The sequence below is a fragment of the Amphiura filiformis genome, chromosome 18, assembly GCF_039555335.1.
Source record: "Amphiura filiformis chromosome 18, Afil_fr2py, whole genome shotgun sequence".
In the NCBI taxonomy this organism is placed as follows: Eukaryota; Metazoa; Echinodermata; class Ophiuroidea; order Amphilepidida; family Amphiuridae; genus Amphiura; species Amphiura filiformis.
This window is the reverse complement of record NC_092645.1, coordinates 49826856-49840917: the sequence shown is the minus strand read 5'-3', so window position 1 is coordinate 49840917 and position 14062 is coordinate 49826856. Positions and strand designations below refer to the sequence as shown.

The window sequence follows — 14062 nt, the reverse complement described above, 5'->3', positions numbered from 1 at the left end:
TTGACCTACAATTTCTACAAACACAAATATGCCAAAAAATCGGGTTTGGAAAAAATGAACCAATTTCATATTATAAAATCGGATATTATGGCTTTAACAGAATATATCACACACTGTGCTATACGAAGCCAAGGCGAAGTAAGTAAGAGCGCAGTTGTATAGTCGTCCTCAGCCGGATAACATAATTATTGCAGAAGATTGATGGCTATATAATGTTCTTTTCATAATCTTGCATTTTTTTTTCAATGAGAACTGCATGAATGTTGAACGAAAAAAACCGGCGATAAACTCAACCGATTCAATTTGTTTTTTATCAGAGATAGGCCTATGCTTTGTTTTGTTCATAAACCTCAAAAAATTTGACGCTAAAAAAACACCGCGTGAATTAGTCCGTTGAAGACGGTTTAGATAACTAAAAATTCATCATTTTATTTTCATTCTATTAAGCTTATTTGCTTCTCTCCCCAATGGCAAAAACAAAAGCATAGAATGTAAAATACCCACTCGAGCTCGACATAAGATGAAGATCAGCTAAGATCTTTCAGGGCAGTGCTGAAGACGAAGTTAAAAGACTCGATATATCGCTGTCTTTTCACGGGAGTCCTTGAGCTTCTATCACGCCATCGCGCCTGTCACTGGCATTCGCCAGCTTGAAAAGTATATAGCGCCCCATTTCGACAAATCGAGGGGGCTCTATTTATGTGAGATGCGATAACATCAGCTCTACACTAAATAATAAAATAAATCTTGGCTTAAAAACGTAACAATTGGCCGAAATAGGGAGAAAAATCAGCATAAATATCATTGACCTCTTCATCATTATTCCCACTGCAATAATTACAACTAAATTACAAATAATTAAACGCCTTATCAGGTACTGGTATTTGTGCTATCTTCAGTAGATAGCAATGTATACAAAATTCCAGCAGCTCTCTTACCTTTCCTATTCATGCCAACTTGTAAACATTTCAGCATCCTACAGTACTGACACCTGTTACGTTTCTGGCGAGACATCATACAGCTCTTGTCCCGTAAACACCTGTACACCCTCTTGTTACATATGCTCCTCTTGAAGAATCCTTTGCATCCCTCGCACGATACAATCCCGTAGTGGAGGCCCGTGGCACGATCGCCACATATAAGGCATGTTTTACTATCATCGACGGCACCGCCGCCGCTTGGCGGCGTTACATGGTTGGCATAAACTTTGGAAGCAGCTGCAGCGAAGTCAAAATCTAGGCAAGAAAAAGTACACACAAACAAAAAACTTTAGAATACAGAACACAGCAATAAATTAAAAAACCCGGTAATCTCAACTCATAAAGAATATTAATTTGTTAGCTATATTATATCTCTGTATAAGTAAGTGAGCAATCAAAGTCATTATCTTTTTTCTGCAACGAAACGATTTAAGAATAATGACCATGATGACCAAGCAGTAACTTCCTTTCAGAAATGGTATGAGTACACTCATAGAAATGACTTGTTCGCCTTGTTGGCGCAATTCAAAAGGAGTAAGTTTGGACAACTCAAAAATAGTGTAAAAGTTGCCAAAACAAAATTCATTTAAGTTATCAGAACTTAAAAAATGCTGAAAAAGCTCAAAAAGTTCCGTCAACTAATCAACTTTGTTGGCATTACTTAAAAAGTTGATGTAAGTCGTTGCGTCAACTTTTTAAGTAATGCCAACTTCTGAATTCAAGTTCAGGGAACTTAGAAAAATAAACAAGGTTCAAAGAACCAATTAGTTGAGTTATTGTAACTCAACATGTAAGTTGATGTAACTCGTTCATATTAAGTTACTGAGTACTTATTGTTTTGAGTTATTCCAATTTGGTACTTTGTTACTTAATTCACGTAATTGGATCATTTTCTGCACAATTAGCAGTATTCAAATATTTAGTTTTGTAATCAGTGCAAAATTTTGTATACTATAGCACACCTCTAGAAACTTATGCTAACCTACAATCCCCGAAATATGTCTTGAAACATTAAAGCGTCTTTAGGGAAAATTAGTCCCCCACTCCCCGTGCAATGTTGAAACGTGCAAATGTGTTCAGCGTGTCTCCAAAGTGTCGCAACATTGAATGATGGGGGGTGGGGAAGGAAAAGTGTTAATTGATGGCCCAGCTTTCTTCTAATTCCAAATATTGAACATTTTTAGCCACATTAAATATACACTTTGGATTTCATTCAAGATGCCTAAAGCGTTTCAACGACATTTTTCGGGGATTGTCTGAGGCAAACGCTAAAATTAACATCTGATTTTAATCTTTTGGCTATAACTTTAAAACTACTTGATAGAATCACTCCAAATTTTCAATGAATATTAGTTAGCGCATAAGCTATGATGTGGGTATAAAATAAAACAACTAATTGTATCAATTTTGACTATATCGCCCTGCACTACAAGCAGCTTGCACCCATCACCTGTGTATGTCTACAATCATAGATTGAATACAATAGCGCTCTTTTCAAACATACTAATCTTACAGATGTGAGTGATCAGCATGATATAGTTCAATGGTACCGCGTGAAAAATTTTCCATGACTATTCATTAATAGATAGGCTATGATGTGGGCACAAAATAAAACAACTCATCTTTTATTTAGGTAGTGGTCAAATAATTCTTTTGTACTCCATCCATTTGCATATCTTCTGGAGCGTGCCTATAGAGGAGATGATTTGAACTAATGACCTTATGTGCAAGCACTCTATAAGTAAAATACTTATGAAACGTATGAAACTTGAACGGGGTGGGGGTGTGTGGGGGTGTGTGTAGGGGTGCGTGCGTTTTCACCTACGAACGAGGACACCCACTTGACATTTCACTTATAAACTACAGACACACACAAAAACGAGGACGTCCTCGTTTTTTTAACGCTTGCAGAGGGCGCTATACAGCTCAAAATTGCATAGGGGGGTAGGTCCCCCAATGCCGGTAATATGTCGAGGTCCTCGGTTAGTCGATTAATTGTCATGTTTTCACACAAAAGTCCACGATTAGAATGTGAAAATTCAAATGTACAAGGTCCTCGGTTTTACTGTGAAAAGTTAGATGTCCTCGTTTGGCGGTGGATACGAGTAGGTGTGGGTGTGTGTGTGGGGGGTTATCTTACAATTGCTATAGTGCCCATATTCATGACCTTTAAAGATGTCCGGATCTATGTTTGTCTTTATTACAATTTAAAACAAAAACAATCAATTATTATGCCATAGATAAATTAGGGTTTTAAAACTTATTTTCGTGTTTCATAATGTCAATTGTCATGAATACAGAAGAATAGTTTATCTTACAATTGCTATAGTGCCCATATTCATAACCTTTAAAGATGTCCGGATCTATTTGTGTCTTTATTACAATTTAAAAAAATCAATTATCATGCCATAGATAAATTAGGGCTTTAAAACTTATTTTCGTGTTTCACAATGTCAATTGTCATGAATACAGAAGAATAGTTTACTGGTTTGAATAAGTCACACACAAAAAAAAAGAAAAAAAAAAGGTGAAACTGTTGAGGCTCGAACCACTAGCCTTCCGTTTCACCGTCTGAAGTACTGTCCATTACACCACGCTGTCATGTTGAAATAATTACGGGATTCCGTGATATATGGGCGCGCATTGCATTCTCGTGATTATGAAAATGGTAAATCTCGACAGACGATTTACATTTGCTAAAATCAGTAAAATGTAAATAATGTTAGAGCTAACAAAACGTAAAATAGTAAAATTAGATGTAGTTTTTAACAAGCTTTCAAACAAAACACTTTACAAATAAAAGTTGACACCAAATCGGCCTAAATTATGAATTTTGTCAACGGTTTACCATTTCTAAATTAAAGAAACTCCTTGTATTAATATTCAGTATTAGGCTAGGGTAAACCGTCAAATCACTATGTGATTCAATGGGACGATTTACAATCGCACTTTACCATTTCACGCAAATAAAATATCAATTTTAAAGATATCTCTGCATGAGTAGGCCTACTTCATAAGCGTACTAATGCGATTTTGTTATTGGTTCGTTTTGTTTTGTTTTTTGCTCGGGGGGTTGGTCTGAAAAAGGTGAAAAAGGTCGTTTTTTGACTATATTGCCCTGCACTCCAGCGTTCACGCGATACCTATGCATTGAACTATATCATGCTGATCACTCACATCTGTAAGATAAGTATGTTTGAAAAGAGCGTTATTGTATTCAATCTATGATTGTAGACATACACAGGTGGGGGGTGCAACCTGCTTGTAGTGCAGGGCGATATAGTCAAAATTGATACAATTAGTTCTTTTATTTTATACCCATATCATAGCTTATGCACTAACTAATATTCATTGAAAATTTGGAGTGATTCTATCAAGTAGTTTTAAAGTTATAGCCAAAAGATTAAAATCAGATGTTAATTTTAGCGTTTGCCTCATACAATCCCCGAAATATGTCTTGAAACATTAAAGCGTCTTTAGGGAAAATTAGTCCCCCCACTCCCCCGTGCAATGTTGAAACGTGCAAATGTGTTCAGCGTGTCTCCAAAGTGTCGCAACATTGAATGATGGGGGTGGGGAAGGAAAATGTTAATTGATGGCCCAGCTTTCTTCTAATTCCAAATATTGAACATTTTTATCCACATTAAATATACACTTTGGATTTCATTCAAGATGCCTAAAGCGTTTCAACGACATTTTTCGGGGATTGTCTGAGGCAAACGCTAAAATTAACATCTGATTTTAATCTTTTGGCTATAACTTTAAAACTACTTGATAGAATCACTCCAAATTTTCAATGAATATTAGTTAGCGCATAAGCTATGATGTGGGTATAAAATAAAACAACTAATTGTATCAATTTTGACTATATCGCCCTGCACTACAAGCAGCTTGCACCCATCACCTGTGTATGTCTACAATCATAGATTGAATACAATAGCGCTCTTTTCAAACATACTAATCTTACAGATGTGAGTGATCAGCATGATATAGTTCAATGGTACCGCGTGAAAAATTTTCCATGACTATTCATTAATAGATAGGCTATGATGTGGGCACAAAATAAAACAACTCATCTTTTATTTAGGTAGTGGTCAAATAATTCTTTTGTACTCCATCCATTTGCATATCTTCTGGAGCGTGCCTATAGAGGAGATGATTTGAACTAATGACCTTATGTGCAAGCACTCTATAAGTAAAATACTTATGAAACGTATGAAACTTGAACGGGGTGGGGGTGTGTGGGGGTGTGTGTAGGGGTGCGTGCGTTTTCACCTACGAACGAGGACACCCACTTGACATTTCACTTATAAACTACAGACACACAAAAAAAACGAGGACGTCCTCGTTTTTTAACGCTTGCAGAGGGCGCTATACAGCTCAAAATTGCATTGGGGGGGGGGGAGGTCCCCCAATGCCGGTAATATGTCGAGGTCCTCGGTTAGTCGATTAATTGTCATGTTTTCACACAAAAGTCCACGATTAGAATGTGAAAATTCAAATGTACAAGGTCCTCGGTTTTACTGTGAAAAGTTAGATGTCCTCGTTTGGCGGTGGATACGAGTAGGTGTGGGTGGGGTGTGTGTGGGGGGTTATCTTACAATTGCTATAGTGCCCATATTCATGACCTTTAAAGATGTCCGGATCTATGTTTGTCTTTATTACAATTTAAAACAAAAACAATCAATTATTATGCCATAGATAAATTAGGGTTTTAAAACTTATTTTCGTGTTTCATAATGTCAATTGTCATGAATACAGAAGAATAGTTTATCTTACAATTGCTATAGTGCCCATATTCATAACCTTTAAAGATGTCCGGATCTATTTGTGTCTTTATTACAATTTTAAAAAATCAATTATCATGCCATAGATAAATTAGGGCTTTAAAACTTATTTTCGTGTTTCACAATGTCAATTGTCATGAATACAGAAGAATAGTTTACTGGTTTGAATAAGTCACACACAAAAAAAAAAAAAAAAAAAAATGAAACTGTTGAGGCTCGAACCACTAGCCTTCCGTTTCACCGTCTGAAGTACTATCCATTACACCACGCTGTCATGTTGAAATAATTACGGGATTCCGTGATATATGGGCGCGCATTGCATTCTCGTGATTATGAAAATGGTAAATCTCGACAGACGATTTACATTTGCTAAAATCAGTAAAATGTAAATAATGTTAGAGCTAACAAAACGTAAAATAGTAAAATTAGATGTAGTTTTTAACAAGCTTTCAAACAAAACACTTTACAAATAAAAGTTGACACCAAATCGGCCTAAATTATGAATTTTGTCAACGGTTTACCATTTCTAAATTAAAGAAACTCCTTGTATTAATATTCAGTATTAGGCTAGGGTAAACCGTCAAATCACTATGTGATTCAATGGGACGATTTACAATCGCACTTTACCATTTCACGCAAATAAAATATCAATTTTAAAGATATCTCTGCATGAGTAGGCCTACTTCATAAGCGTACTAATGCGATTTTGTTATTAGTTCGTTTTGTTTTGTTTTTTGCTCGGGGGGGGTTGGTCTGAAAAAGGTGAAAAAGGTCGTTTTTTGACTATATTGCCCTGCACTCCAGCGTTCACGCGATACCTATGCATTGAACTATATCATGCTGATCACTCACATCTGTAAGATAAGTATGTTTGAAAAGAGCGTTATTGTATTCAATCTATGATTGTAGACATACACAGGTGGGGGTGCAACCTGCTTGTAGTGCAGGGCGATATAGTCAAAATTGATACAATTAGTTCTTTTATTTTATACCCATATCATAGCTTATGCACTAACTAATATTCATTGAAAATTTGGAGTGATTCTATCAAGTAGTTTTAAAGTTATAGCCAAAAGATTAAAATCAGATGTTAATTTTAGCGTTTGCCTCATACAATCCCCGAAATATGTCTTGAAACATTAAAGCGTCTTTAGGGGAAAATTAGTCCCCCCCCACTCCCCCGTGCAATGTTGAAACGTGCAAATGTGTTCAGCGTGTCTCCAAAGTGTCGCAACATTGAATGATGGGGGTGGGGAAGGAAAAAGTGTTAATTGATGGCCCAGCTTTCTTCTAATTCCAAATATTGAACATTTTTATCCACATTAAATATACACTTTGGATTTCATTCAAGATGCCTAAAGCGTTTCAACGACATTTTTCGGGGATTGTAGGCTAGTTTCATTTTCTGAGTTGTAACAACTCAATAAAGTGCAAATGAGTGCGACCAACATAATGATATCGAGTCGGCGTTACTCGAAATTGTACGCGTTGGCATTACTCGGAAAGTTGACGCAACGACTTAACTTACTGAGTAATGCCAACGAACAATTTCTATGAGTGTAGGGGTGCGTATGTGTTTCAGTTTCAGTTACCAAAAATGTGTGGGGTGCATGGGTGGGGGTGGGTATGCACGTAGGTTGTCTGTGTTTATGACTCTAAACACGGGGTGGTTGTTTTGACAAATGGTTGTTGACGCCAGACGAGGAAAATAAATGCAAAGTCACATCCACTTTGCCTAAATAAATGCAAAGTCACATCCACTTTGCCTAATATGATTGTTGCAAAAAAAAGCATGTTTGTGGAGAAGGGGGGATTGGTATTTTACACAACATGGTGGGGTAAGACTGGTGCGGGTACAGGTGTGTGGTGGTTATAAATTAAATTTGGAGCAATTACAACCTCAGTAACATTATAATTGTCCATGGTCTGCACCACTTGGATCAGAAATCGTCAACAACCATAATAGACTAACGCCCTCTATAAATCGCACAAATTGTTTTGACAAATTTTATTTGCTTCCCAGGCCCAATTTGCGATTTGCAACCCCGTGTTCATGGTGGCGCTGTACTAATGCTACAATGTTTATTTTGATGAAATAATTCGCCTAATATTTTGATGGGGGGGGTCCATACAATCATCTCCCCAATGTGGACGCCTGTATGTGGGTTTCTGACCATATAAATCTCATATTTGCCCGTTTTAGCCTAAAAAGTACACAGTTTTGTGCACTTCGCGCGAATTTATTCAACTTTTGCATCATATTTCACCAGGTTTAGCTTCAACTATGGCATTTTTCACGCCCCCATGTCAAAAAGAAATCTACGCCACTGGTTACCGCATATTAAAATTTGCTGATTAAGTAGCTGATTTTCTTTCATCATATTCATCACTTATGGCTTTTTATATTCTGTCGGGTCGCCATGCTCAAACCGCAAGCGCGAAGTTCGTTCAGCAGCTCAGCCCATACAAGAGCTCGGCAAGGTGCTGGCTGCATGCACATCTGCTGGCTTTGGATAGCCAGATAGAAAGATGGATTTGGATGAAAAATGCCCTATTGATGGGTAATTTGTGGATCTCCATCCCACTGCATCACAGGTTGATATAAATAAAAAATGGGCTATTTGAGTTGAACCCATATACCCACTGTGGAAAACGTGACAAGCCCTACTATAGGGCTTAATAAACACACTATATCCGAGAACCGCTAAAAACCCACTAACCGCTCCACCCGGAAATTTCTGGGGATGATATAGCATGGTTTTGGATCACCACAGTCAAAAGGCCCTATACTAGTAGGGCTAGACGTAACCTTAATATCTCACACAGGGAGTGTGAATTTCAAATGGGGTTACCTGAACTATTAATAGGTGATTTGAAATCTCCACTCCCTGTGTGGAAGATTACGTCTTCCATATAGGATGTGTATTATGGTTTCAACTGCATGGAATTATAGCAAAAGAGGTCTATTACCTTGTAGAATTTCTCCCCGTAGACCTCCTCGTGGAAGTGTAACACAGGGCTTATATTATATGGCAATGTTATGTAAAAAATCATCGCAATCATATTAGAGCCTAATTAGTCTTGGCTACCGCTCAAGGCTATAATATAACATCATGTTTGTATAATAATGAATCTATACCATGCATTTATCATGTCATTTATCATACCCAGTGAATGTTTACTCATGCCACCCATTAATGTGTTATAATTAACATCTACTAATGTGTTATAATGATCATTATTATAACATGAATGTAGTAACTTGGGATGTTCTCGGGAGTTATAATTTTCATTAATTATAACATAAATGTAATTGCGAGGTTCTTGGGAGCTGAGATGTCAGCCGGCCAGACGCGACTGTAATCAATATGATTCATCTTGGGTTGAATGATTGATTGATTGAATGAATGAATGAATGAAGATAATGTCAACATTTGAAAAGAAAATTTCAAGCAGCAACGTGAAATATCAACATCAACGATGAAATCAATCAGCATCATCATTTTTGCATCCACTAAATTACTAGTATCATCATCAACACCTCTTATGAGATTCACGATATGTTATCATGTCATCATCATTACCGTCGTCAACCCTTTATCATCATCGTCGTCGTCGTAACATTATAAAACGATGATTTATCGTCGTCGTCTTTGACGATATCGTCATTGTCACCATCTATGAGCTTGTTTCTACAGGCACACCGCTAAGTTACCGCTAAATGGATAACGCTATCTTACCGTTATCTTACCGTTTAACCTGCTGTTTCCACAGACAGGTTTTTGCCGTTGGCGTGTCCATACCGTTTAATCTGAATGACAAACATGTTTTAAAAGTGTATTTTGTCTTACCTTTTACGGTAGTATGGCCAAAATCTTGCATCGTAGGCCTAGAATTAATGCTAGAATGGATTGTTTAATGGTTGATTACTGCTAAATAATCACTTTTTTTGTTATATTTTGCAAATCAACAGAAAAGTTTTACATTTTACACAGTTTTTCATTATTTTGTAGCATTTACAAATTTCCGTGAGCAAACCCCGAATTCCGTGAGTTTTTCTATTTTTCCGTATCACGGAGAAATTGTGGCTTTACATAGTTTGGACTTGTTATGTTGCCCAGGCTGTTATTAACGTTTTTGTCATGTCGTCTGTCCAATTAACATGTTGATTAACAGCAATTTTGTTTGATTTTGCTCAATAATCGGCAAGTTACCGCTTAGGTCTGTTTCCACAGAAAATCTACCCGCTTCGTCAACGGCAAAAACCTACTCCAACGAGGTTTCCGTTGGCGATGAAAAGGTGTTGCAAAAAGGCGTTGGAGGCTGTTTCCACAGGAGTGATTAACGGTTCCATACCGTTTCCAAAACGGTATTTGGCTCTGTAGAAACACGCTCTATGGGTTCCACGAGTGTGTGGTTCCCAGTAGCTTCTCTCCCTATGGGTAATATAGGTAGGTACACGGTCTGGAGAGTCGGAGTGCCTGTCGGACAAAATGGTTTACGAAGTCCTCAATTCCCACAACATTGACGACACCATAACTTATTCGAATGGAAAGAAAGGGTATGGGTCACGATATATATAGATGCAGACGTTTTTGCGTTCCACATGGAGTCGACAAAAACTGCGTTTTATGTAGGCATTCTGCTACATCTTTATAGTGAGGCCCCCTCTCCCAATATGTTCTTTAATTTCCCCCATTAAAAACACAAAATAACGAAAATTGCCACTTTTAGGCGACGAAAAAAAGAAACCCTGTTCTACGGGCGGACGGACCTTTCAAGTAGAGTCGGTCGGTCGGCCTTTTTTGTTTGTTTTTGAAATGACCCAAAAATCACCAAAATCTGTTACTAATTTGCAATCTGAGAAAATACAAAAAAAAATTTTGTTCCTGAAATTTCCGAAATTTGGGTCGGCATTCATTTTTTCCCCAATTTGTTCAAAATCTGGGTCGGTCGGGCCCGTAGAACAGGGTTTTCTTTTTTCGTCGCCTTAGCGGCAAATTTGCGCGAAATTGGTTGATTTTGCCCCACTCCCTGCAATTTACTTTGCCCCTCCCCACGGATCATATACTAGTACTTATTTTAATGTGTTTGCTTCACCTCCTTATCGACCAATATATTTCTTGATGCCACTGATTGTATTCAATAACTTTAACGAACAGAACAAAACACATTCCATTACCACAATACATGGGCAAGACTTCGCCATTTACTTTTTATCTCTTTGATTTTCAAGGTGACGTAATTATTCACAAAAGAAAGACGTTTCAAGAAAAATAACATCTTCCTTGATCGGTCACCCATAATAATGGTTCACCAGTTCAAAGAACTTTGTTCATGCACATGGTCCATGGCTATATATCACGTGTATACAAACAGTACGGTGAGGAAGGGGACAGCTGAACTTGGAGGGCAGATTCAAAATAAGCTATCCGGAAGTTCAAATAATACATCGAGTTAGGTTTCCTCTCTGGTTTAATATAACAATTGTAAAACATCCGCATGTCTATACAAATAATTTATGAACAAAATGTTATGAAGTTACTGCTAATGGAGTTGGAACTTTTTTCCAGAGCCCTACATGATTAAGTGTCCAGGTGGCGATCCAGAGCGAAGCCCACATTGGCCGCTTCTCGGGACGAAATATCAATAATATTTCAAGAGAGACCCTTTATTGTTGCTCCATTGTAAGCAGTGCAACAGAAATAAATGATTGGCTGAGCTGGGGGAGAGTAATAAGGGAGGGGCCAAGGATTGTGCCGACGGGTACACCCCGTCAGTCCGAACCACCGTTTAATCATAGATTTTAAATATTAAAATCTATGGTTTAATATAGCATGGTTAGTCCGAATTTTTAGGATTAGGATTCCGCTGGTCGTTTCGGACTGACGGGGAGACCCCGGGGATACACCCATCATGCTTGCCCTTATGCCGTGGTTATTGAAAACATTCAATTTTGAATTGGCTGTTGCATCTTCCTCTTCTACTCCCCGTTTTTGCTCTCACGTGTTTCTTTGTTTTCGTCTTTCATAACTCTCGTGGCCCCTGGATCTGCATTCTACAATGTCTGACGAAGAGATCAACAACTTTCATGATTTTCCTTTCTTTTTTCCTTATTTTTATCCCATTTTTTACGGTTTATGCATTTTTCTATTGCTTTCCACTTGACTACGCCTATTCATTTCGATCTAAATTCTACTCTTCAAATTTGAACCATTTAGATTTTAAACATGAAGTATGTTCCGCATCATAACCCGTTCTTTGTCATTATATAAGACGCCTATTGTGATCGCCCAGACAAATCTTCCATGAAAGTCTCAGCTCAAAGTAATTTCGGAATCAAAATTGTCTGCTTTAATTCTCGAGCCAAAAGACGTATCTGCTTTATTAATTCCCAGTAGATACTTTCGATTTTCTTTGTGAGCAGTAAACAATTAAGAAAGCCATGTCTGCTGTGTTGTTTACATGATCTGATCGATCATAGGCGTAGATCCGGGGGGGGGGGGTAAATCCCCCCAATATTTTGCCAGGGGAATGGTCCATACAATCATCCCCCCAATGTTGACGCCTCCAAATTAACCTCATATTTGGCCATATGGCAAAATTTTTCGCGCGCATTTGTACCATTAACTAAAAGGTGCTTAAGGGGGTACTACACCCCTGCCCAATTTTGTGCCTATTTTTGCATTTTTCTCAAAAATGATAAAGCATTAGTGACAAGTAAGATATGTATATTATAGGGGCAAGGACTACAACTACTGCACTGGAAATTTTATTTCAGCACAGACAACAGTTGTGGAGTTACAGTCAAAAATGAGGGAAACCCAATATTTGATCAATAAATCAATAACTACTTGCCTTGAGTTGCTGAATTTTCAGTGCAGTAGTTGTAGCCCTTGCCCATATACATATCTTACTTGTCACCAATGCGCTATAATTTTTGAGAAAAATGCAAAAATAGGCACAAAATTGGCCAGGGGTGTATAGTACCCTTAATTCACTATACTTCAAAAACAATTCCAACCCCCCCCAATGTCAAAAAGAAATCTACGACACTGTGATCGATGGCCTGCAACCCGGGGTGGGTTCTCCATGGTTGAAGGTATAACTAAGGGCATGTGCCACCGTTTGGGGGTACTTTACAGCGATTTTGGTATATCATTGTATATCGATGGATGGGTTTTCAGTGGAGACCAAAGCGCCCATTGCCGGTACATTTGGGGGGAAAGGGCTTAAAAGCGCCCAAATATGGCCAATTTTGGATATTTTGTTAAAAATTGGTATACTGATGGCAAAAACAGCAAAAAGTATAGGTAAAGAAAGTCAGCATCCGAAAGTCTGCGTGGCACATCCCCGTACAAATCAAATTCGAAGAGTCCCCGGGGGAGGGCTCAGAGCTGGATGAGCTACGAGAGCAGACCATAGAGTCAATCTGCTCAGATTTACTTCACAATAACTGCGTTTTTACTTGGAAGTGCAAAGTGGATTTCACGAAAGGACATGTCACCTGCAAATGATATCATGCATGCAAAGTTGGCAAGACCAAAGATGAAGATGGGGATCAAATGGCCTATTCCAGTTGAAATCCATACACCCCCTCTGGAAGACATGACCTTAATCTTCCACACAGGGAGTGTGAATTTCAAATGGAGTTACCCATATTTAGGTAACCCCATTTTGTTCACACTCCTTGCGTGGAAGATTATTATTAAAGTCATGTCATGTCTACCAGTTCCATAGGGGTGCATGGATGGATTTCAACTTGAATGGGGTCAGCCAGTCCACCGACAACAAGGTTGTTCCGTGTTTCGTTGAACGAGTAAATAGGGCCCCTACATGTAATTCTAGTCATGGCCAGCCAATTATTTAATTCTTCATTTAATATTATTATGCTATTCATATATATATATCATGAACGGTTTACCGTAAAAAATGTAAAAATCTGGACAGTGCGCAAGGAGGCACGCAAGAAACCCAAAATGGCCGCCATGTACGGTACCAGCCACGAACAGCAACCCAAGCAACATGCATGCGTCAATAGCAAATAATGAAGCGTTTGTAATCATGACAATGAATTTGATGGGCGTTCATTTATTGTAACTTGTAGGCCTACCTATGTGGATCATGTATACATATACACAATTTTAATGAGGATATTCAGTTCAAAATTTGTTTAGATTTTATGCCTAATTATTTATCTTGAAATTTCTCCCATTCTCATATGTCCCTGATTAAATGAATATCAAAAGCAAGGTCTCTGCCACCACATCGCCTATCAGCAGACACTTGATTCTA

The 14062-nt window shown here is 38.0% G+C and overlaps 1 protein-coding gene across 1 annotated transcript in view; it reads right to left on the bottom strand.

The window, feature by feature from the left end:
- LOC140138773 (nuclear receptor subfamily 6 group A member 1-like) overlaps positions 1-14062 on the bottom strand; it is an 85685-nt gene that overhangs the window by 37481 nt on the left and 34142 nt on the right. Inside the window, exon 2 of the mRNA XM_072160540.1 lies at positions 939-1235. Within this exon, the coding sequence (XP_072016641.1) occupies positions 939-1235 (297 nt within the window). The remainder of the gene's footprint in view (positions 1-938; positions 1236-14062) is intronic.